The sequence below is a fragment of the Scyliorhinus canicula genome, chromosome 1 (assembly GCF_902713615.1).
Source record: "Scyliorhinus canicula chromosome 1, sScyCan1.1, whole genome shotgun sequence".
NCBI classification, from domain to species: domain Eukaryota; kingdom Metazoa; phylum Chordata; class Chondrichthyes; order Carcharhiniformes; family Scyliorhinidae; genus Scyliorhinus; species Scyliorhinus canicula.
Window position 1 is genome coordinate 88,300,030 of NC_052146.1, and position 21,076 is coordinate 88,321,105.

A 21,076-nucleotide genomic window follows, 5' to 3' on the forward strand; every position below is an offset into this window, starting at 1 on the left:
AGAGAAGATCCCTCCACCACGGTACAAACTGGATCGGGCTTATTTGTCATTGAGGCCAAAACCAAAGACAAATGAGCCGCCAAGAAAAGTGATTATTTGCTTCCACAGGTACCTTGTATAGGAGAAGGTCCTGAGTTGGGTGAAGCAGAAGCGAGTGCAGTGGGCTGAGGCTGGTATATGGATCTACCAGGACTTAACTGTGGAGTTGGCGAGTGGCCTTTGATCGAGTGAAGACGCCACTATACAATGGTGGGATGCGGTTTGGCATAGTGTACCCAGCAAAGTTGAGGATAACCTACAGCTCCAGAGACTTTTACTTTGAAATGGTGGAAGCGACGGAGGCTTTTGTAAAGGCAGAAGGACTGGGGCAGAAGTGAAGAATGGATCTGTAGACTTGTCTTGGACTGAGGCAAGAGGTGGGTGGAAGCGGTTAGCACTGTGCTTCACAGCGCCGGGGTCCCAGGTTCGATTCCCGCTTGGGTCATTGGGCAGAGTCTGCGTGGGTTTCTTCCGGGTGCTCCGGTTTCCTCCCACAGTCCAAAGATGTGCAGGTTAAGTGGACTGACCATGCTAAATTTCCCTTTGTGTCCCAAAAAGGTTAAGTAGGGTTACTGGGTTATGGGGATAGGGTGGAGGATTGGGCTTAGATAGGGTGTCCTTTCCAAGGGCCGGTGCAGACTTGATGGGCCGAATTACCTCCTTCTGCACTGTAAATTCTATGAAATCTATGAATGGATATAGTTCTATATTTTATTTCATGTTGTTAGAGGGGTCAAATGGGGTACAGTTGTCAATTTGGATAAAGTGAGAGTGGGGATTGTTTTGTAACAACGGTTTTCTGGGGTTTGTGTGTGAGCACTGGATTTTTGAAGGGGATATTGACTTGTTGTTTTCCTGGGACTGATGGGTGGGGTATTGGAGAAAAGTGGGGCTTGGGCAGGGGCTGTGGATATTGGAGCATGTTGAAAAGGTTTCGATGGGCCTAGGTAGTGTGAAGGGGGGGGGGGGGGGGGTGGAATCGATATTGGGTGAGGTATTTTCAAGAGGAAGTGGTTGGGGGGATTCTGGGAGAGGGAGGGTTTGATGACAACAATGGGAGGGGACGGGCCATGCCTGGTAGGCAGGGCCGGGAATTATGTAGATGGTGGATATGGAAGGGGGGGTGAGAGACCCTGGTCAGGTTAATTACGTGGAACGTGAAGAGATTGAGTGGAGCCAGTGAAGACGTCGAGGGTGTTTGTGCAGCTAAAAAGTTTAACGGCTGATGTGGTTATGTTACAGGAGACTCATCTGAGGGTGAAAGATCAGGTGAGGCTCAGGAAGGGCTGGGTAAGCCAAATGTTTTGTTTGGGGTTTGACGGTAGGGCGCAGGGGGTAGCGGTTTTGGTCAGGAAGAAAGTAAGGTTCCAGATGGAAAAGATGGTGGTGGAGTGGGGGGGGGGGTAGGTATGTGATAGTTACAGGGGTGTTGGAGGGGTGGTTGGTGACGTTGGCAAGTGCGTATGACCCTAACTGGGATGATGTAGAGTTTGCCAGGAAGGTTTTTGGGGCCTTTCTGGACTTGGATACACACAAGCTAATAGTGGGAGGGGATTGGAACTTGGTGTAAGAGCCCAGGCTGGACAGGTCACAGCCACGCTCGCTTGCCCAGCGAAGGCACTGACTGGGATTTTGAGGGAATTAGGAGGGGCGAACCCATGGAGGTTCTTGCACCCAAGGGATAGGGAGTATTTGTTTTTTTCCTCAATACACACAAGGTTTATTTGAGGTTAAACTTTTTTGTAGTAGGGAAGGCGCTGTTGGCTGGGGTTAGGAGATCAGTGTATTCAGTGATCGCAATTTCGGATCATGCGCCGCATTGTGTGGACATGGTCTTGGAGAAGGGGACAATGCAGAGACCGTTTTGGAGAATGGATGTAGCGTTGCTGGGGGACTGAAGTTTTTGAGAGAGGATCAGAGGGTAATTGAGGAGTATGTGAGTTTTAACTGCATGGGGGAAGTATAGCAGGCGGTGGTGAGGGGGGAGGTGATATCGTTTTAGGCTAAGGTGGATAAAGAGAAAAGGGAAGAGCATCAAAGGCTGATAGATAAGATGAAAGTTGACAGGAGGTACGCGGGGGATGCAGATCCACCACATACAGACAGAAGTAGGGAGCTACAGGCTCGTTTTAATCGATTATCCATGGGGAAGGTGGTGCGCCAACTGAGGAGGGTGAGGCGAGTGATATCTGAGTATGGGGAGAAGGCACATTGGCAGGCAAACCTCAGAGGGAGGCAGCGAGGGAAATTATCCAGGTACGGGAAAGGCCGGGGAAATTGGTGGTGGCCCTGGATAGGGTGTTTGAGGAGTTTGTATGTAAATTTATATGGATTGGAGCCATATGGGGAGGACCCGGGGCTGCAGGAATTCATGGAGAGGCCAGTAGGGGAGCAGGAGATAAAGGAAAGCAATTGGGAGGATGCAGCTGGGGAAGGTGGCAGGGCCAGATGGGTTTCCAGTGGAGTATTACAAGAAATTTACGGACAAATTGGTGACGCTGATGGTGGGAATGCTTGAGAAGGCGATCGGGAAGGGGTGTTACCACAAACATTGGAGCAGGCCTCAATCTCCTTGTTGTTGAAGAAACATAAGAACCCGACGGTGTGTGGGTCGTACAGGCCTATTTTGCTACTGAATGTTGATGCAAAGATATTGCCGAAGGTACTGGCGGCTAGGTTGGAGGGTTGCCTCCCGAAGGTGATAGGGGAGGACCAAACGGTGTTCGAGAAAGGAAGGCAGCTATTGTCAAACATTAGGAGGGTGCTAAATATAATTATGACGCTGGTTGAGAGAAAGGAGACAGGTGGTGGTTGTGCTGGATGCAGAAAAGACATTTGACCAAGTAGAATGGGGGTATTTGATTGGGTTCTTGAGAGGTTTGAGATCAGGTCAAGATTCACAGAGTGGGTACGGCTATTATATAAGGAATCGAGGGCGTGTCCACACAAACAATATGAGTTTGGGGTACTTTGCTCTGCACCGGCGGACCAGGCAGGGGTGCTCTATGTCCCCTCTGTTATTTGCATTAGCGATTGAGCCTTTGGCCATTGGGCTGAGGAGCTTGGGGTTGTGGAAAGGAATAGTACGGAGAGGGGGGGTGGAGCATAGGGTGTCTCTGCATGTGGATGATCTATTATTATATGTATCAGGGCCGAGTGCGTCGATGGAGCTTCTCCAAACTTTTGGGTCTTTTTCAGGGTATAAATTAAACCTGGAAAAGCGTGAATACTTTGTGGTGTCCCGGCCGGGAGTGGTGGAGGGGGTGGGAAGGCTGCCATTCCACAGGGCGGCAACCCACGTTAGTTATTTGGCGGTGCAGGTGGTGCGGGACTAGGGGGAGGCTCCGTAGGTACAATTTTACTAGCTTGGTGGGGAGGGTGGAAGCGGATTTACCAAGGCAGGATAGTCTCCCTCTGTCACTGGCAGGCCATGTGCAGGCGATTAAAATGAATGTATTGCCGCAATTTCTGTTGTTATTCCAGCGCCTGCTGGTCTTTTTGCCAAGGGCACTTTTCAAAGAAGTGGATAAGCTGATCTCCTTGTTTATTTTGGCGGGGGTGAGGGAAAATAGCTAAGGTTAGGAAGGTGGTTCTGCAGAGAGGGCGGTAGGCAGGGGCTTTGGCCTCCCAAATTTATTATATTACTATTGGGCGGTGCATGCAGAAAATGTGAGTTGGGTTGGGTTGGGGGGGGGGGGGGGTCTCGGCGGGTTAGAATGGAGGAGAGTCTGTGCAGGGGTCGGGGTCGAGGGCATTGGCAACAGCGCCATTGCCGATGGCCCCGGGTAAATACTCTGTGAGTCCGGTTGCGGTGGCAACGTTGAAGATTTGGAGGCAGCACTTTAAGCTGAGGGCAGGGTCTGGGGAGATGCCGATTAGGGGAAACCATGGGCTGGATTCTCCACCGGCAGAATGCTCCGCTTTGCCGGAAGCCCGGGGCTTTCCTGATGGTGTGGTGCTGCCCCACAATGGGAAACCCCATCAACCAGCTGGCATAACGGAGCATCCCCCCGGCGGGGTGAAATAGAAATGTGGCGCGGTGGGGCGGAGAATCCAGCCCCATAGGTTTGAGCCAGGAAAGTTGGATGGGAGGTTTCAGAGATGGGAGGAGAGGGGGGTCAGGGGATTAAAAGGCCAGTTCCTGGGAAGTCGTTTTGCGAGGCTAGAAGAGTTGGGGAAAAATATAGACTGCAGCAAGGAGAAAGATTTAGGTACCTGCAGCTCCGGGACTTTGCTAGGAAGGTGGTTCAGAGCTTCCTGATAGTGCCGGCTCCCTTATTGTTGGAAGACGTATTGATGGCACAGGGATTGGGGAAGAGCGTGGTGTTGGTGATTTACGGGAGGATTCTGGGGAGGACGGGGTATCCATGGAAGGGATTAAAGCCAAATGGGAGCTGTGGTGATATGCATCACTGTAAATACACAAGGGGTTAATGTAAATACACGTAGACTAGATAGACACTAGAGGGAGCACCAGAGACATGACACATAGACATTCAACCAATAGGTCAGTAAGATAGGATACGAGCAATGGGCATTCACAATACACACAGAGGTGACACTACCACAGGAGGTGGTACACCAACCCATATAAAAGGACACAGCACACATGATCTTCCTCTTTCCAGTGGAGACACTCAGTGTGAACACAGGGTTGATTTGAAACACATCACACCCACCACATGGATGTAGCAAACTGGTTCGTCAGTCTGAGTAGCTATAGCAGGATTAACAGGAGAGTCAAATCCACGTAGGAGAATTGTTAACAGTTTAATAAATGTGTTAAAGCTATCTCCAAGTCTGAACCTTCCTTTGTCAGAGTGTACATCAAGGAAGCAGCTAACGCTACGTCAAGAGCATACAAATCAGGAGGCGGTGTTGGGGGAGGCTATGGAAGATGTCTGTGGTGTGACGTGCTCCGGAGGGTGAACGCCTCAACCTCGTGCGCGAGGCTGGGGCTGATACAGCTGAAGGTCGAATATAGGCGCACCTCATGAAGGCGAAGATGAGCCGGCTCTTTGAGGGAGTGGAGGATGTATGCGAGCAATGTGGGAGGAGCCCCGCTAACCATGTTCACATGTTTTGGTCCTGTCGAAGCTGGAGAAGTATTGGAGGGAGGTTTTCGGTGTCATCTCAGGGGTAGTGCACGTGAGCTTGGAACCAAGGCTTCTAGAAACCATTTTTGGGGTGACGGACTGGTCAGGGCTGCAGGTGGGTGCGGGGGCAGATGTTTTGGCCTTCGCCTCGCTGATTGCCCGGAGATGGGTCTGGTCCTATTGGGGTGGAGGTCAGCTTCTCCACCCTGTGCCTCGACTTGGCGGAGGGACTGCTGGAATTTCTGACTCTCGAGAAGGTGATGTTTGAGCACAGGGAAGGGTTCTACAATTCATGGATTCTGTTCATCATGCACTTTCAAAAATTGGTTGCCATCGAACAATACAGGGCGGGGAGGGGAAGAGGTTATTGTTGGTTTCCAGTACACTGTTTACAGGGGGATTGTTAATTTTCTTTTGTTTATTATTTGGAATGTACGGGTGATGTTTGGGTTTGTTTATTGAAGGAGATGCTGTTTGGGGGATTGGTACTGTATTTGTTTGTTTTCTTTTGTTGTTTATTTGATGAAAATGTGGGAAAAAAGGAGAATAAAAAGATTTAAAATAAAACACAACTTCGTTTCTCATCACTGAGCAGAGTTTGTATCCACGTTGCGCTCGTTTCTATTCAATTAGTTTTCTTTGGCTTCCCCTGGAACTTTGGCCTCTAGAAAGTTGAGAAAACAGACCTGGTGGGGAAGGAAGCTGGTTTGCCCAATGCATCAAAGTTGATTTTTCAGCAGTTTTAACTTGATGTTTGCAGAGCCACCTTCAAGAAGGACACTAACTGTTCAGTAGTCCGCATGTTGGATGTGGAGAATGAGGTGGAGGCATTGCTGATGGAATTTCTCTTGCAGGTTTATGTTGTCTCTGAAATGCATCCAGGTCTCACTGCAGTACAGGAGTGTGGTGACAACAATTGTTCCATGCACTGGGACCTTTGAACATGTCAGAGGGCAAAGGGTTAACCACATTGCCATGGATTTGGAACTAAATACAGGCTAGACTGGGTGACGATGGCAGATTCCTTTTCACAAAGAATATTAGGGAACCAGATGTTTGTTTTTGGCAATCCAATAGTTTGACGGTTACCATTAGCGATGCCAGCTTTATAATTCCAGATTCATTTAATTAATTGAATTTAATTTCCCCAGCTGTCATGGTGGGAATTGAACTTGTGTCTCCAGATCATTGGACCAACCTTTTGGGAGTCCATGGAGCATAATCTCGAAGCACCTGCATCCAGGATGACCTGAGAGGTTGGGCAATTACATCCCAACCCCTCTTCCAGAATAAACATTTGTAAAATAATGTTTTATTTCGATGGCAATCATAAAATTATCAACTTTACCTCATGTTGTGAGTAAAAGTGGCTTTTCTTATCTCATGCTCCTTCTCATCTTTTTCATAGTCCCTATTAAATTGCTTCTTGTATTCCTGGAACATATTATGTGTCCTGTTGTCCATACTGTTGTCAATGAAATCCTGAATGGGATTTGCCAGAATTCTGTGTTCTGCTCCATTACCAGGGAAACTTTCACACGACAAACCTGTAATAATTTTTTAAAATTACACCAGTGTCCAATAATTATTCATTGGCAAGGATTTAATTTTGGCATTAGGGATCTCACCTGCTGGTTGGATATCGCTTGTAGCCCCACATTATTTCCATGGGGGAGGCCCAATAGAATAAAGCTCCTAGCTATCCCCGGGATTTAGAAAATCAGTGGCAGAAATCTTCCTCCACCTCCCTCCCCACAAGAGGTTTTAAGCCAATCAGAAGTTGAAAGCTCTGCATTACAGACAGAGCCACCAGTCCCCCAATGATAGGGTAGGTGGTGGCTCACTGTCCCCCAACCCCCCCCCCCCCCCCCCCACCCCCCCCGGCCACGTCCCAATGTGGAGTCCCTCCAACAGGCAATACCCGGGAATGAGGGATCCACCTGCCCTGGGAACAATGGGAATCACCTCGCAACATTGTTACCCCCCTCTCACCTCATCTCTACCACCCTCTTTACCCTGCCCTCCTCATTCCCTCTTTATACACCCACCTGCAGGTTATTGCATCGTGCTTTTGGTATTGATGTTCTTGGTTCTTCTCTTTAAAATATTAAATATCCATGGTAACATTGTGATGGTTTGAGTTCTGTGTGTTTGAGCTAATCAGGTAGTGGTGGGGCCCAGGGGAGTAAAAAAGCATATGCGCTGCCAAAGTTCTTAATTATATAATAGACATCGATAGCAAGGAGTGATATAGAATCAGAAGGCAACAATCTCTGTGGGTAGTGTTGAAGAATCGCAAAGGTAAAAAGACCCTGATGGAACTTATGTGCAGGCCCCCTAGCAGTAGTCAAGATGTGGGGCAGAAAATAAATCAGCAGATAGGGAAACCATGTAAAAAAGGCAATATCGCAATAATCATGGGCAACTTCAATATATATATTTTTTAATTTAGAGTACCCAATTCATTTTTTCCAATTAAGGGGCAATTTAGCGTGGCCAATCCACCTACCCTGCACATCTTTTGGGTTGTGGGGGCAAAACCCACGCAAACACGGGGAGAATGTGCAAACTCCACACCGATAGTGACCCAGAACCGGGATCGAACCTGGGACCTCAGTGCCGTGAGGCTGCAGGGCTAACCCACTGCGCCACCATGCTGCCCTTGACCGACTTCAATATGCACGTGGACTAGGAAAATCAGGTTGGTAGTGGATCCCAAGAAAAGGAATTTGTGGAATGTTTAAGAAAAGGTTTTTTGAGGAAGTGACAAAGTTAATTGATGATGTCATATACATGGGGCGGAATTCTCCGCAGGGGGCCGAATTCGTGCCCGCTCCCCGCACCTAATTCACCTAATTCACCCCCACCCGGGGGGCTAGGAGCGTCTTTCTCGGCAGTGACCTCGTCACGCCGAGAATGTGAAGTCATCTGCGTATGTGCGGGTTGCCGGTTCCAACCTGCGCATGCGCAGATGACTTCATCGCGCAGGCGGCGCGAACCGCGCATGCGCGGTGGCCGTCTTTCTCCTCAGCCACCCGGCAAGACGTGGCGGCTTAATCCTGCCGGGCGGAGGGGAAAGAGTGCGTCTGTTTTGGACGCTGGCCCGATGATCGATGGGCACCAATCGCGGGCCTGTCCCCTCCTGAGCACAGTCGTGGTGCTCCCGTGCTAATCGGGCCCCTAGATGCCACAAACGGGCATCTGTCGCCCGTTTCACGAATACAGCGACCAGGTGTGGTTGCTGCCATGTTGAAACGGGCGTGAAGGGCCGGCCACTCGGCCCATCGGGCTCGGAGAATTGTCGTTCGCCGTGAAAAATGGCGACCGGCAATTTTTCCGAGCCGGGGGGGGGGGGGGGGGGGGGGGGGGGGAGAATGGCTCCCGGGGGGCCCTCCCGCGATTCTCCCATGCCACATGGGGAGAAGAGAATTCCGCCCATGGACTTCAGTAAGGCGTTTGATAAAGTTTCCCATGGCAGGTTGATGGAAAAAGTGAAGTCGCCTGGGATTCAGGGTGTACCAGCTAGATGGATAAAGAACTGGCTGGGCAACAGGAGACAGAGAGTAGTGGTGGAAGGGAGTTTCTCAAAATGGAGAAAGGTGACTAGTGGTGTTCCACAGGAATCCGTGCTCGGACCACTGTTGTTTGTGATGTACATAAATGATCTGGAGGAAGGTATAGGTGGTCTGATTAGCAAGTTTGCAGATGATACTAAGATTGGTGGAGTTGCAGATAGCGAGGGGGACTGTCAGAGAATACAGCAAAATATAGATAGATTGGAGAGTTGGGTAGAGAAATGGCAGATGGAGTTCAATCCAGGCAAATGCGAGGTGATGCATTTTGGAAGATCCAATTCAAGAGCGGACTATACGGTCAATGGAAGTGTCCTGGGGAAAGGGGGCCTGGTGCGGGGTGGGGAGGAGCATCGAGTGTTGCTTTATGCAGACGACCTGTTGCTGTATGTGGCGGACCCGCTGGGGGGCATGCCGGAGGTGATGAGGATTCTCAGCGAATTTGGGGGCTTCTCTGGGTATAAGCTCAACCTGGGTAAGAGCGAGTTGTTCGTGGTGCACCCGGGGGATCAGGAGGAGGGGATTGGTAGGCTCCCACTGAAGCAGGCAGGGGGGAGCTTCAGGTACCTAGGACTCCAGGTGGCTGGGAGCTGGAGGGCCCTGCACAAGCTCAACCTCACAAGGTTGGTGGAGCAAATGGAGGAGGAGTTCAAAAGGTGGGATATGTTACCGCTGTCACTGGCGGGTAGGGTGCAGTCCGTCAAGATGACGGTGCTCCCGAGGTTTTTGTTCCTGTTCCAGTGCCTTCCAATCCTTATCCCGAAGGCCTTTTTTTAGGAGAGTTAACAGGAGTATTACGGGATTTGTGTGGGTGCAAGGGACTCCGAGGGTGAGAAGGGTGTTCTTGGAACGGGCCAGGGATAGGGGGGGCTGGCGCTGCCCAAACTCTGTGGTACTATTGGGCTGCCAACGCAGCGATGGTGCGTAAGTGGGTAATGGACGAGGAAGGGGCAGCATGGAAGAGGATGGGGATGGCGTCCTGTGTGGACACAAGCCTGGAGGCGCTGGTAACGTCGCCGTTGCCGCTCCCTCCAACGAGGTATACCACAAGCCCGGTGGTGGCAGCTACCCTCAAAATTTGGGGGCAATGGAGACGGCACAGGGGAGAAATGGGGAGCTCGATGAAGGCCCCGATACGGGGGAACCACCGGTTTGTTCCAGGGAGCATCGATGGCGGATTTCTGGGCTGGCACAGGGTAGGTATTAGGAGGTTGAGGGACCTGTTTGTGGATGGGAGGTTCGCGAGCCTGGCGGAGTTAGAGCGGAAGTTTGGGCTCCCCCCGGGGAACATGTTTAGGTACATGCAGGTTAGGGCGTTTGCCAGGCGGCAGGTGGAGGGGTTCCCCTTGCTGCCCCCACGTGGGGTACGGGACAGGGTGCTCTCGGGGGTGTGGGTTGGAGGAGGGAGGATTTCGGACGTATAACCGCGTAATGCAGGAGGTAGACGAGGCCTCGGTGGAGGAGCTGAAGGGTAAATGGGAAGAGGAGCTGGGTGAGGAGATTGAGGAGGGGACGTGGGGGGATGCCCTGGAAAGGGTGAATTCCTCTTCTTCCTGTGTGAGGCTTAGCCTCATACAGTTCAAAGTGCTGCATAGGGCCCACATGACTGGGACGAGGATGAGTAGGTTTTTCGGGGGCGAAGACAGGTGTGCTAGGTGCTCGGGGAGCCCAGCGAACCACGCCCATATGTTTTGGGCATGCCCAGCGCTGGGGGGGTTTTGGAAGGGGGTAGCAAGGACGGTGTCGAGGTTGGTGGGATCCAGGGTCAAGCCAGGCTAGGGACTCACAATTTTTGGGGTTGCAGTGGCGCCAGGAGTGCAGGAGGCGAAAGAGGCCGGTATTCTGGCCTTTGCATCCCTAGTAGCCCAGCGGAGGATCTTGCTTCAATGGAAGGATGCGAGGCCCCCAAGCGTGGAGGCCTGGATCAATGATATGGCGGGGTTCATCAAATTGGAGAAGGTGAAATTTGCCCTGAGGGGATCAGTACAGGGGTTCTTTAGGCGGTGGCAGCCTTTCCTGGACTTCCTGGCGGAACGGTAGGGAAATAGGCCGGCAGCAGCAGCGACCCCGGGGGGGGGGGGGGGGGGGGGGGGATTGGGTTTGGTGGGAGGGAGAAGTGTGTACATGGGTTTGTTGGATGCGGCGGGTGTTATCTCTTTCCTTTCTGTTGTTTGTTTTTTTTCTTGTTTTCGATTTAGTAGTTGCTTTGGTAGGGGGGTGGGTGTTGTTCTTGGGTTTGCACCATGGTTATTCTGTTAATATTGTTTTGTTGTTTATATTTTGTGAAAACCTTAATAAAAAAATGTTTTGTTTTTTTCAAAGTGTCCTGGGGAAAATTGATGTACAGAGAGATCTGGGAATTCAGGTCCATTGTACCCTGAAGGTGGCAGCGCAGGTCGATAGAGTGGTCAAGAAGGCAAACAGCATGCTTGCCTTCATCGGACGGGGTATTGAGTATAAGAGTCGGCAGGTTATGTTGCAGTTGTATAGGACTTTGGTTAGGCCACATTTGGAATTGCGTGCAGTTCTGGTCGCCACATTACCAGAAGGATGTGGATGCTTTAGAGAGGGTGCAGAGGAGGTTCACCAGGATGTTGCCTGGTATGGAAGGTGCTAGCTATGAAGAAAGGTTGAGTAGATTAGGGTTGTTTTCGTTGGAAAGACGGAGGTTGAGGGGGGACCTGATTGAGGTCTGCAAAATTATGAGAGGTATGGACAGGGTGGATAACAACAAGCTTTTTCCAAGAGTGGGGGAGTCAATTACAAGGGGTCACAATTTCAAGGTGAGAGGGGGAAAGTTTAAGGGAGATGTGCGTGGAAAGCTTTTAACGCAGAGGGTGGTGGGTGCCTGGAACGCTTTGCCAGCGGAGGCGGTAGAGGCGGGCACGATCGCATCATTTAAGATGCATCTAGACAGATATATGAACGGGCGGGGAACAGAGGGAAGTAGATCCTTGGAAAATAGGCGACAGGTTTAGATAAAGGATCTGGATCAGCGCAGGCTGGGAGGGCCGAAGGGCCTGTTCCTGTGTTGTAATTTTCTTTTTTCTTTGTTTTTTTGCCTCCGGAATTTGACACTCCTTGGTCGAAAAAGAAGCCCAAGCCATCGTGGAAGGCACTGGAGGCACTACCTCGCCGGTAGGAGGTTTACCCTCGTCACCGACCAACGATCGGTGTAGGTAGCCTTCATGATTGATAATACGCAGCGGGGCAAGATCAAGAATAATAAGATCTTGAGGTGGAGGATCGAACTCTCCACCTATAATTACGATATAGTATATCGTCCTGGGAAGCTCAACGAGCCCCCAGATGACCTGTCCTGCGGCACGTGCGCCAGCGCGCAAGATGACCAACTCCGGGCTGTCCACGATACCCTGCCCCGACATGACCGCAGCCACCGTCATTAAAGCCCTACATAGTGTCTTCACCCTGTTCGGTTTCCCCACGTACATCCACAGTGACCGGGGCTCGTCATTCATGAGCGACGAATTGCATCAGTATCTGCTCGGTAAGGGCATCGCCTCGAGCAGGACTACCAGTTATAACCCCCGGGAAAACGGGCAGGTGGAGAGGGAGAACGCGACGGTCTGGAAGGCCGACCTCCTGGCCCTACGGTCTCGGAATCTCCCAGTTTCCCACTGGCAGGCGGTCCTCCCCGACGCGCTCCACTCCATTAGGTCCCTCCTTTGCACCGCCACAAACGAGACCCCTCATGACCGCCTGTTTGTTTTCCCCAGGAAATCCACCTCCGAGGTCTCGCTTCCACCTTGGCTGAAGACACCAGGGCCCGTCCACCTCCGCAAACATGGCAGGAGCTATAAGTCTGACCCCCTGGTTGAGAGGGTCCAGCTCCTTCACACCAACCCCCAGTAGGCATACATAGAACACCCCGACGGCTGACCGGATACGGTTTCCCTCCGGGACCTGGCACCCGCAGGTTCCACTACCACCGCAACCCCAACTTACCCCACCCAATCTACCCTGACCAGCACCCCCGCCCCTACATGGCACCCACATCCCCTCCTGCCCCCCTCCCCCTTCACCGACCTACAGGAACAAAGCTCCAGAAGATACGGTGCCAGAGTCCACGTCTGTCCCCGCACCGGCGACTTCACTACCCACTCCTGCACGGATGAGTTTGACACCCGGGCCAGCTGCGATACCAGAGCTTCGGCAATCATTGGGGCACGATCCGGGTGCCGGACAGGCTGAACCTGTAAACCCTTCACCCCCGCCGGACTTCAATTTTTTAACAGGGGGTGAATGTGGTGAACATATTGTATTAACCATTCACCATGTATGTTACCGTATCACGCTGTTGCCCATGTGGGCTCCACCTATGGACCATTGTACGATATTACATGGAATGTTTCATGTTGGTGCCCTTGTGGGCTCCGCCCCTTGAGTGGAGGTATAAAGAGCAGCTGCCCTGTAGGCGGCTCTCACTAGCAGAGCAGTCACAGGCAGGCACTGTCCTAGTCGATTAAAGCCACAGTTTACATCTAATCTCTGTTTCGTGTGAATTGATGGTCGCATCAAAGGGGATCATGGGGTTATGGGCAGAAGGCAGGAGAATGGGGATGAGAAAAGATCAGCCATGGTTGAATGGCAGAGCAGGCTCGATGGGCCGAGTCGCCTAATTCTGCTCCTATGTCTTATGGTCTTATGGATATAACAAATTAAGGAAGAGTCACACACAAATAGGGGAGGCAATAACATAATCGTTTTGTCACTGGACTAATAACCCAGAGATCCAGGGTAACACTCTGCGGACCTGGGTTTGGATCCCACCACAGTGGATGGTGAAACGTGACTTCAATAAAACTCTGGAATTAAAAGACTAACCATGAAACCATTGTCGATTGTAAAGGGAAGGAAATCTGCCGTCCTTACCCGGTCTGGCCTACATGTGACTCCAGACCCACAGAAATGTGGTTGACTCTGAAATGGCCTAGCAAGCCATTCAGTTCAAGGGCAAATCGGAATGGGCAATGAATGCCGGAACAGCTAGCGACGCCCTCATCCTGTGAATGAATTTTTAATATATATTTTTTTAAATTAGATTTTTAACATTTTTCTTACAAATGCAACAAAGTAACAAAGAAAATCAGTGCAAAACAGCTACAGAACAGAACAAGAGTTATAGCAAACATAGGAACAAGCAAGAAATGAAATTGAAATGAAAATTGCTTATTGTCACGAGTAGGCTTCAGTAAAGTTACTGTGAAAAGCCCCTAGTCGCCACATTCCGGCGCCTGTCCAGGGAGGCTGGTACGGGAGACAGGGTAAATTCAGAACAGCATACTTAAGGAACTGCCAACTCTAGTTTATATGTCAGTTTAATTCAACAACAGATTAACAAATTGACTGGGAGGGGCAGCATGGTGGCGCAGTGGGTTAGCCCTGCTGCCTCACAGCGCCAAGGTCCCAGGTTCGATCCCGGCTCTGGGTCACTGCCTGTGTGAAGTTTGCACATTCTCTCCGTGTTTGCGTGGGTTTCACTCCCACAACCCAAAGATGTGTAGGGTAGGTGGCTGGCCATGCTAAATTGCCCCTTAATTGGGGAAAATTAATTGGCACTCTAAAATTTATTTAAAAAAACAATTCGAGCGGGGACAAAGGAGGAACAGTTTAGCATGCACACCTTTATTAATTGGCTTATCAAGACTAAAAAAATGAAACAGCTTATGGAAAGCCCAACAGGAGTAAGTCAGCCAAGATGGAGCCTATGAATTTAAGATAGGGATCCCATACTTTACGGAATGCATCAAACTTCGAGCGGATCACAGAGGTCAGGAATTCCACAGGGATGCATTCCATAGTTGGCCTATGGCAATTTTGAATTGAAAGTTATTTGCCACTAATCCAGGAGCATAGGATATTTTTGCAAGCCGCAAAGATCATGATATTGTACAGCCTCTTTGCATTAGAATCAGTATTTTGGGGAGAGGGCGGCAGGGGGCTGGGGAGAAACTGGAACCATGGGGACCACAGGGAACAAACAGAAATGGGTGGGGGAAGGGACCAGAGGAAATAACAAGGGGGAGGCCATAAAGTGGCCGACAGAGAGACCAGAGGGCCCAACACAAGGCCACACGAAAGAGAACCCTCCAAAGCAGGCTGACAACAGAATGTGAAGAAGGAAAAAGAAGGGAGGGGAGGCCAAACAATAGGGAGGGAGGGGGAAAGGAAAAAGAGGGCACTGCCCACATATAAACACCAAACAACTACCCACGGTGAAGTCAAGGGCCAAGGAAAGGACCCTGGAACAGTGAAAGAAGAGAGGCGGGGGGGGGGGGGGGGGGGGCTACACCGGAAAAGAACTACTTGTAAATTGCAACCATCAAATCTAACTTTAATTAAAATATTTTTAAAGAATCAGTAATTCTCCCATCTTGAAGTCTCAGAATCAGGAACACAGGATTGGACCCTAAGGCTTGATCAAAACTCCTCCTAAACTCCCTGACTACACTAGAACAATAGGAATGAATCTTAACACAAGTCCATAGACAATGTATAAAATGACCCTCAGCTACCAGGCACATTAGGCACAATGGGGATATTGCAGAATCACACTGTGTCTCAGACTAGGTGTCATATGCAGACGGTGCAGTATCTTGAACTAAGTCTCCTTCATTTTATTGCAAACTGAAATTTTACTGGCACAGCCTCATATATTACCATGTCTCCTCATCAATATTGATTGCCAGTCTTTCCCAAGACTGCAAAGCACCCAACGTGCTGATGCACGATCGAGAATTCAATGTACCATGAAACTTGCTAATTAATTATTTAGGCTCCGCAGAATTCAGGAAAATTTCCATCTAGGAAGTTGAGGAGTCAAGATGCAATGTTGTCTTTTAAAAAATAAATTCCAATTAAGGAATAATTTAGCATGGCCAATAAACCTGTTCAGCACCTCTTTGGGTTGTGTGATGAGACCCATGCAGCCATGGAATGTGCAAACTCCGCACGGACAGTGACCCGGGGCCGGGATCGAACCCGGGTCTTCAGTGGTGTGAGGCAGTGCTAACTGCTGGGCCAAAATGCAAAGTTGTCTTATTAAGGATAAAGGCCAGGATTCTCTAAAATCCCGGCCAAGTGTTGACGCTGGCGTAAACACCGAAGTGGTGTACGCCAGCGTCAATGGGCTTCCTGGTCCAGCAATTCACCGCTGTTCAGGGGTCTAGCACAGCGCTGGAGAGCTGTGTGCTGCTCCGGCGCTGAAAGGTGGCCCTCCACGGCCGGCATGTGTCCGTGCATGCGCATGATGGCTGGCGTGGGTCTGTGCATGCGCGCGACTGCCGTCACAGCGCAACATGGCAGAGTCCTACAGAGGCCCGGCGTGGAGGAATACCCCTCTGGAATGAGCGCGCCCGCTGATCCGTAGCCCTCGATTGCGAGCCAGGCCACCATGGAGGCCCCCTCGGACTTGCCCCCCCCCCCCCCCCCCAGTACGGCCCCCGGAGGGAGAACAGCGGAGTCCCGGCGGTTGGGACCACGTGAGAACCACGCCAGCGGGACTCGGTGGAATACGACGGGCACTTGGCCTGACAAGCGCCGAGAATCGCCTTGGGGACCGCTTTTCAGCGTGAACGACTATTCTCCGCCCCCCGCGCCGGGCGCGATTCTGGCATGGAGGGTCGGAGAATCCCGCCTAAAGTCTCTATGTTGCAAATACTTTAAAAAGAGAAATGTCTCGAGATACTTGTTCTTATTCTAGATGAACTAACCATTCCGTTGATTTCCTTAACAACTCTAGCTGACAGTGGTACAGGCAGCATCTGCAGGAGATATAACAATCTAGACAACGCGTTCATTTTCATCACGGTGATCCTTCCCAGCCAAGAAACTGACAGAGAAACCAACAAGCTAAGCTAAGAGACACAGTCAACCGAGGGAACTTAGCACCTATAACTGCCTGAAGGAAGGGGTAATTGAAATACCAGATATTTAAATCTTGATGGGAATCATCTAAAGTGGGTGAGGAGGAGAGGGCAGCACGGTAGCATGGTGGTTAGCATAAATGCTTCACAGCTCCAGGGTCCCAGGTTCGGTTCCCGGCTGGGTCACTGTCTGTGCGGAGTCTGCACGTCCTCCCCGTGTGTGCGTGGGTTTCCTCCGGGTGCTCCGGTTTCCTCCCACAGTCCAAAGATGTGCGGGTTAGGTGGATTGGCCATGCTAAATTGCCCGTAGTGTCCTAAAAAAAAGTAAGGTGGGGGGGGGGGGGGTGTTGTTGGGTTACGGGTATAGGGTGGATACGTGGATTTGAGTAGGGCGATCATTGCTCGGCACAACATCGAGGGCCGAAGGGCCTGTTCTGTGCTGTACTGTTCTATGTTCTATGTTCAACTCACCCAATGGCATAGCCTCAGGCTTAGTAAAGTTGATCTTATAACCGGAGAAGGCACTCATTTTACCCACCACACCAATAATGGTGGGAACCGAGATACTTGCGTTCGACACAGACAGCAGCACATCATCCATATAAAGCAAGATCTTGTGCTGCCTCCCCCCACACTCTCGCCCCAATATTAAGTGATATTTTCTAATGGCCTCCGCCAATGGCTCAACAACCAATGCAAACAACAAGGGGGATAAAGAACAGCCCTGTCTCGTCCTGTTCTAGAGCCTAAGCTTCATCGACCTTAAACCATTCTTGAGCACAGTTGTCACAGACCTATGATACAACACTTGAATCAACTTAATGTAATCCTCTCCCAACCTAAATCTCCATGGTGCATACAACAAAATTCCATTCGACCCAATCAAAAGCCTTTTTCGCATCCAGGGGAATCATCATTCCATCCAGTGCTCATTTCTGAAAAATATGAATGACATTCAGCAGTGTTCTGACATTGTTATGGATAACCTACTCCTAATAAGCCCAGCCTAGTCCACCCGAACAATCCTGGGAAAGACATTTTCCAACCTTCTCGCTCAAATCTTGGTCAACAATTTCAGGTCAGCATTCAAGAGTTACATTAGCCTGTAGGAGGCACGTTCCTCTGCCTTCAAAAACAAAGAAATATTAGGCTCACAAAGTGTCGGTGGTCCTTCCTCAAAATCCTTCCTCAAAAGAATGGTAATACGTACCAACGGTTCCAACAACAACTCTTCAAACTCCACATAGAACACGCATCCAAAACCATCTGGTCCCAGGGCCTTATCCGGTGAAGCTCCTCAATGGCCGCAGCCACCTCAGCTTTACAGACAGGAGCACTGAGAACCAGACATTAGCGCTTCAAAGCCTCCGAAAGTCCAAGGGAAAAGAAAAAAAAAGTTCCATAGCTGCTATCACCAGGTTGATCTGGTTTATAGGTTTATGCATAAAAATCCTTAAGAGCCCCATTAATCTCCTCTGTCCTCATAACCCTCCCTCCCCACCAAGGATGCACAGAGGGAGATAGCCCTAGAACCTTCCTTCTTAGTTAAGCAGGCCAAATATCTGGATCGGATTTCTGAACACCAATCGGGCGTGCACCATGACACCCTTCCCCCAACTCATTTTATACCAGAGGCACCAAAGCATCCACCATATGTTCCTTTCATGTATAAAGGACCTGCCTGTCCCAATGCAGGATAAAGCAAACGACTCAGACCCCCATTATTGTAATAAAAATGCAAAAGAATCACAACCACAATAGGTCTAAGGGAACATTTCTCAATAAGACTGAGAACCCCATGGTCAAACTGTCATTCCCACCAGGATACCATTTCCTCAACAAGGGGTAGAGAAAGAGGGTCAACAAGGGAATGGGAATCAAATGCACCTCCCACATTCTAAACCCAGCCATGAAGACCTGTATCCACCGCCCAGATTTTGGCAATGGCGCCACTCGATTTTGCCATGATTAAGACACGGATAATAAGCACACAGCTCATCTACCATGTGTCATGGGAGTGCCCCTTTAGGAATGTCTTGCCTTATCACATGGCTTCAGTGATGCCATTGTGTGGGTGGAGCTGGGCTGTGGCTCTGAGTTTTACTTTCATTTTTGAGCTAGGAGCTGGGAGAGGTGTGGCTCTGGGTTTTGCTTTCGTTTTCACATTTGGCTGCTGTATTCAGACAGACAAGTACCTTGGAGTGTCTCCCTCTACCACCAGTTTAAAAGCTGTCACCAGATTATGTGATAACTTAAAAGTGATAATTGTTTTCTGGAAGGAATTCAAACCTGTTGTTTTGGACAGGAAACAAGAAGTACCTATACCAGGTCTTGAGTGCTGTGTGCTGTGCCACACCTGTGAAAAGGGGTTTTCTGGTTTATGGGATCTTGTTATCAAATTGGGACAGCTTAAGGGGGAAATTTATTAAGAGTCATACATAGAGTACTGTAGCTGTGCTGGGTATTTATGTTTGTAGTTGATAATGCTTACTGTGTCTGTATAAAAATGTTAACTAAATTCGTAGAATAAACTTTGTTTTTGATTAAAATTGCTTAAGGCCTCTGATGATAATAATAATAATAATCGCTTATTGTCACAAGTAGGCTTCAATGAAATTAATGTGAAGAGCCCCTAGTCGCCACGTTCCGGCGCCTGTTCGGGGAGGCCAGTACAGGGATTGAATCCGCACTGCTAGCCTTGTTCTGCATTACAAGCCAGCTGTTTAGCCCACTGTGCTAAACCAGTCCCTAATAATACCTGAAAGGTAGGCCCTTGTGCTCCTCATACCCAAAATATATAAACAGTTGTAGGTCAGATGAACTCCACGATATACTTTGGAGATTCCTAAACCCTGACCCATAACACATGACTAAACTAATAAGGGTGCCAGAAACACTCAAGGAGAAGAAAAAGACATTCCATATAGTGCTCAAATATGAGACACAATAAATTCTGACAAGCAACACTACGATTAAAGCTTTGAGTTTGTCCGAGTTGCAGACCATCAGTCCAAATCCTTGTCCTTCATGGTCGTGATGAAGGCCAAAGCTGTAGTCGGAAGACATAATAGTGTCGTCGGATATCACTTTTAGGGTCGCAAGATAAAGCATAACATAATTCACTCCAGCTGCCTTGAATTACCTTCAAAATTCATCAAAGCCTTAATGCTTTAGCTGCATCACCACCGAAAAGTCCTGGAAGAAGGAAATCCTTACTGCGTTGTAGAGCCAGGTCTCACCATAGAACATAGAATATAGAACAGTACAGCACAGAACAGGCCCTTCGGCCCTCGATGTTGTGCCGAGCAATGATCACCCTACTCAAACCCACGTATCCACCCTATACCTGTAACCCAACAACCCCACCCCCCCTTAACCTTTTTTAGGACACTACGGGCAATTTATCATGGCCAATCCACCTAACCCGCACATCTTTGGACTGTGGGAGGAAACCGGAGCACCCAGAGGAAACCCACGCACACACGGGGAGGACGTGCAGACTCCGCACAGACAGTGACCCAGCCGGGAATCGAACCTGGGACCCTGGAGCTGTGAAGCATTTATGCTAACCACCATGCTACCGTGCTGCCACCATCTGCACGTCCTCCCCGTGTGTGCGTGGGTTTCCTCCGGGTGCTCCGGTTTCTTCCCACAGTCCAAAGATGTGCGGGTTAGGTGGATTGGCCATGCTAAATTGCCCGTAGTGTCCTAAAAAGTAAGGTTAAGAGGGGGTTGTTGGGGTACGGGTTTAGGGTGGATACGTGGGTTTGAGTAGGGTGATCATTGCTCGGCACAACATCGAGGGCCGAAGGGCCTGTTCTGTGCTGTACTGTTCTATGTTCTATGTCTTGCTATCTCCAGGACTTTCTGGTGATCTTTAAAATTGTGTAAGTGAATGATTGTAGGCCTCGGACGAAGACTGTACCTTGGCCTTAATGACAGGATATGGTGTGCCTTTTCCAATTTGAAATGCCAGATCTTCGCATCCAGTTTAAGAAAACGTGGCAGACAGTTCTCAAAGAACTAAGTTGGAGTCATACCCTCCATTTGCTCAGGCAGACCGACAACTCGGATAATCTTTCTCTGACCCTCGTTCTCCAAATTGTCGAAGTGTTCGGACATATCACATAGCTGGCTTACCAAGGATTGAATTTGAGCTTCCGCCGAGGAAGCAACACGCTCGACATTCAGGATTCTCTCCTCTGTACCATCAAGCCGTTCAATAATATTCTGCAACTTTGCTTCATGAGCACAGAGGTTTTGAGTCAGCACACCGAACCTCTGATCAATAACATGGACAATGTCGGCAGTCATCATTTTCACTGCTGCAGAGTGTGCCAGGTCAATGAACCACACTGGGATAAGGACACCATTTTGAATTGGAGGCTCCACCACTGCTGAATCCACCTGCGGCCTTTATCGCCTGATTTTTTGACATTTTTCAGCATATTTTTACTAAAACTAATCCAGAAATTTTCCAGAG

The 21,076-nt window shown here is 49.8% G+C and overlaps 1 protein-coding gene across 2 annotated transcripts in view; it reads right to left on the reverse strand.

The window, feature by feature from the left end:
- The window catches only part of LOC119964915 (digestive cysteine proteinase 1-like), a 132,995-nt gene that overhangs the window by 53,075 nt on the left and 58,844 nt on the right, over nucleotides 1-21,076 (reverse strand). For both annotated transcript variants that reach the window (XM_038795050.1, XM_038795039.1), the window contains exon 6: nucleotides 6,484-6,682. In XM_038795050.1, the coding sequence (XP_038650978.1) occupies nucleotides 6,484-6,682 (199 nt within the window). The remainder of the gene's footprint in view (nucleotides 1-6,483; nucleotides 6,683-21,076) is intronic.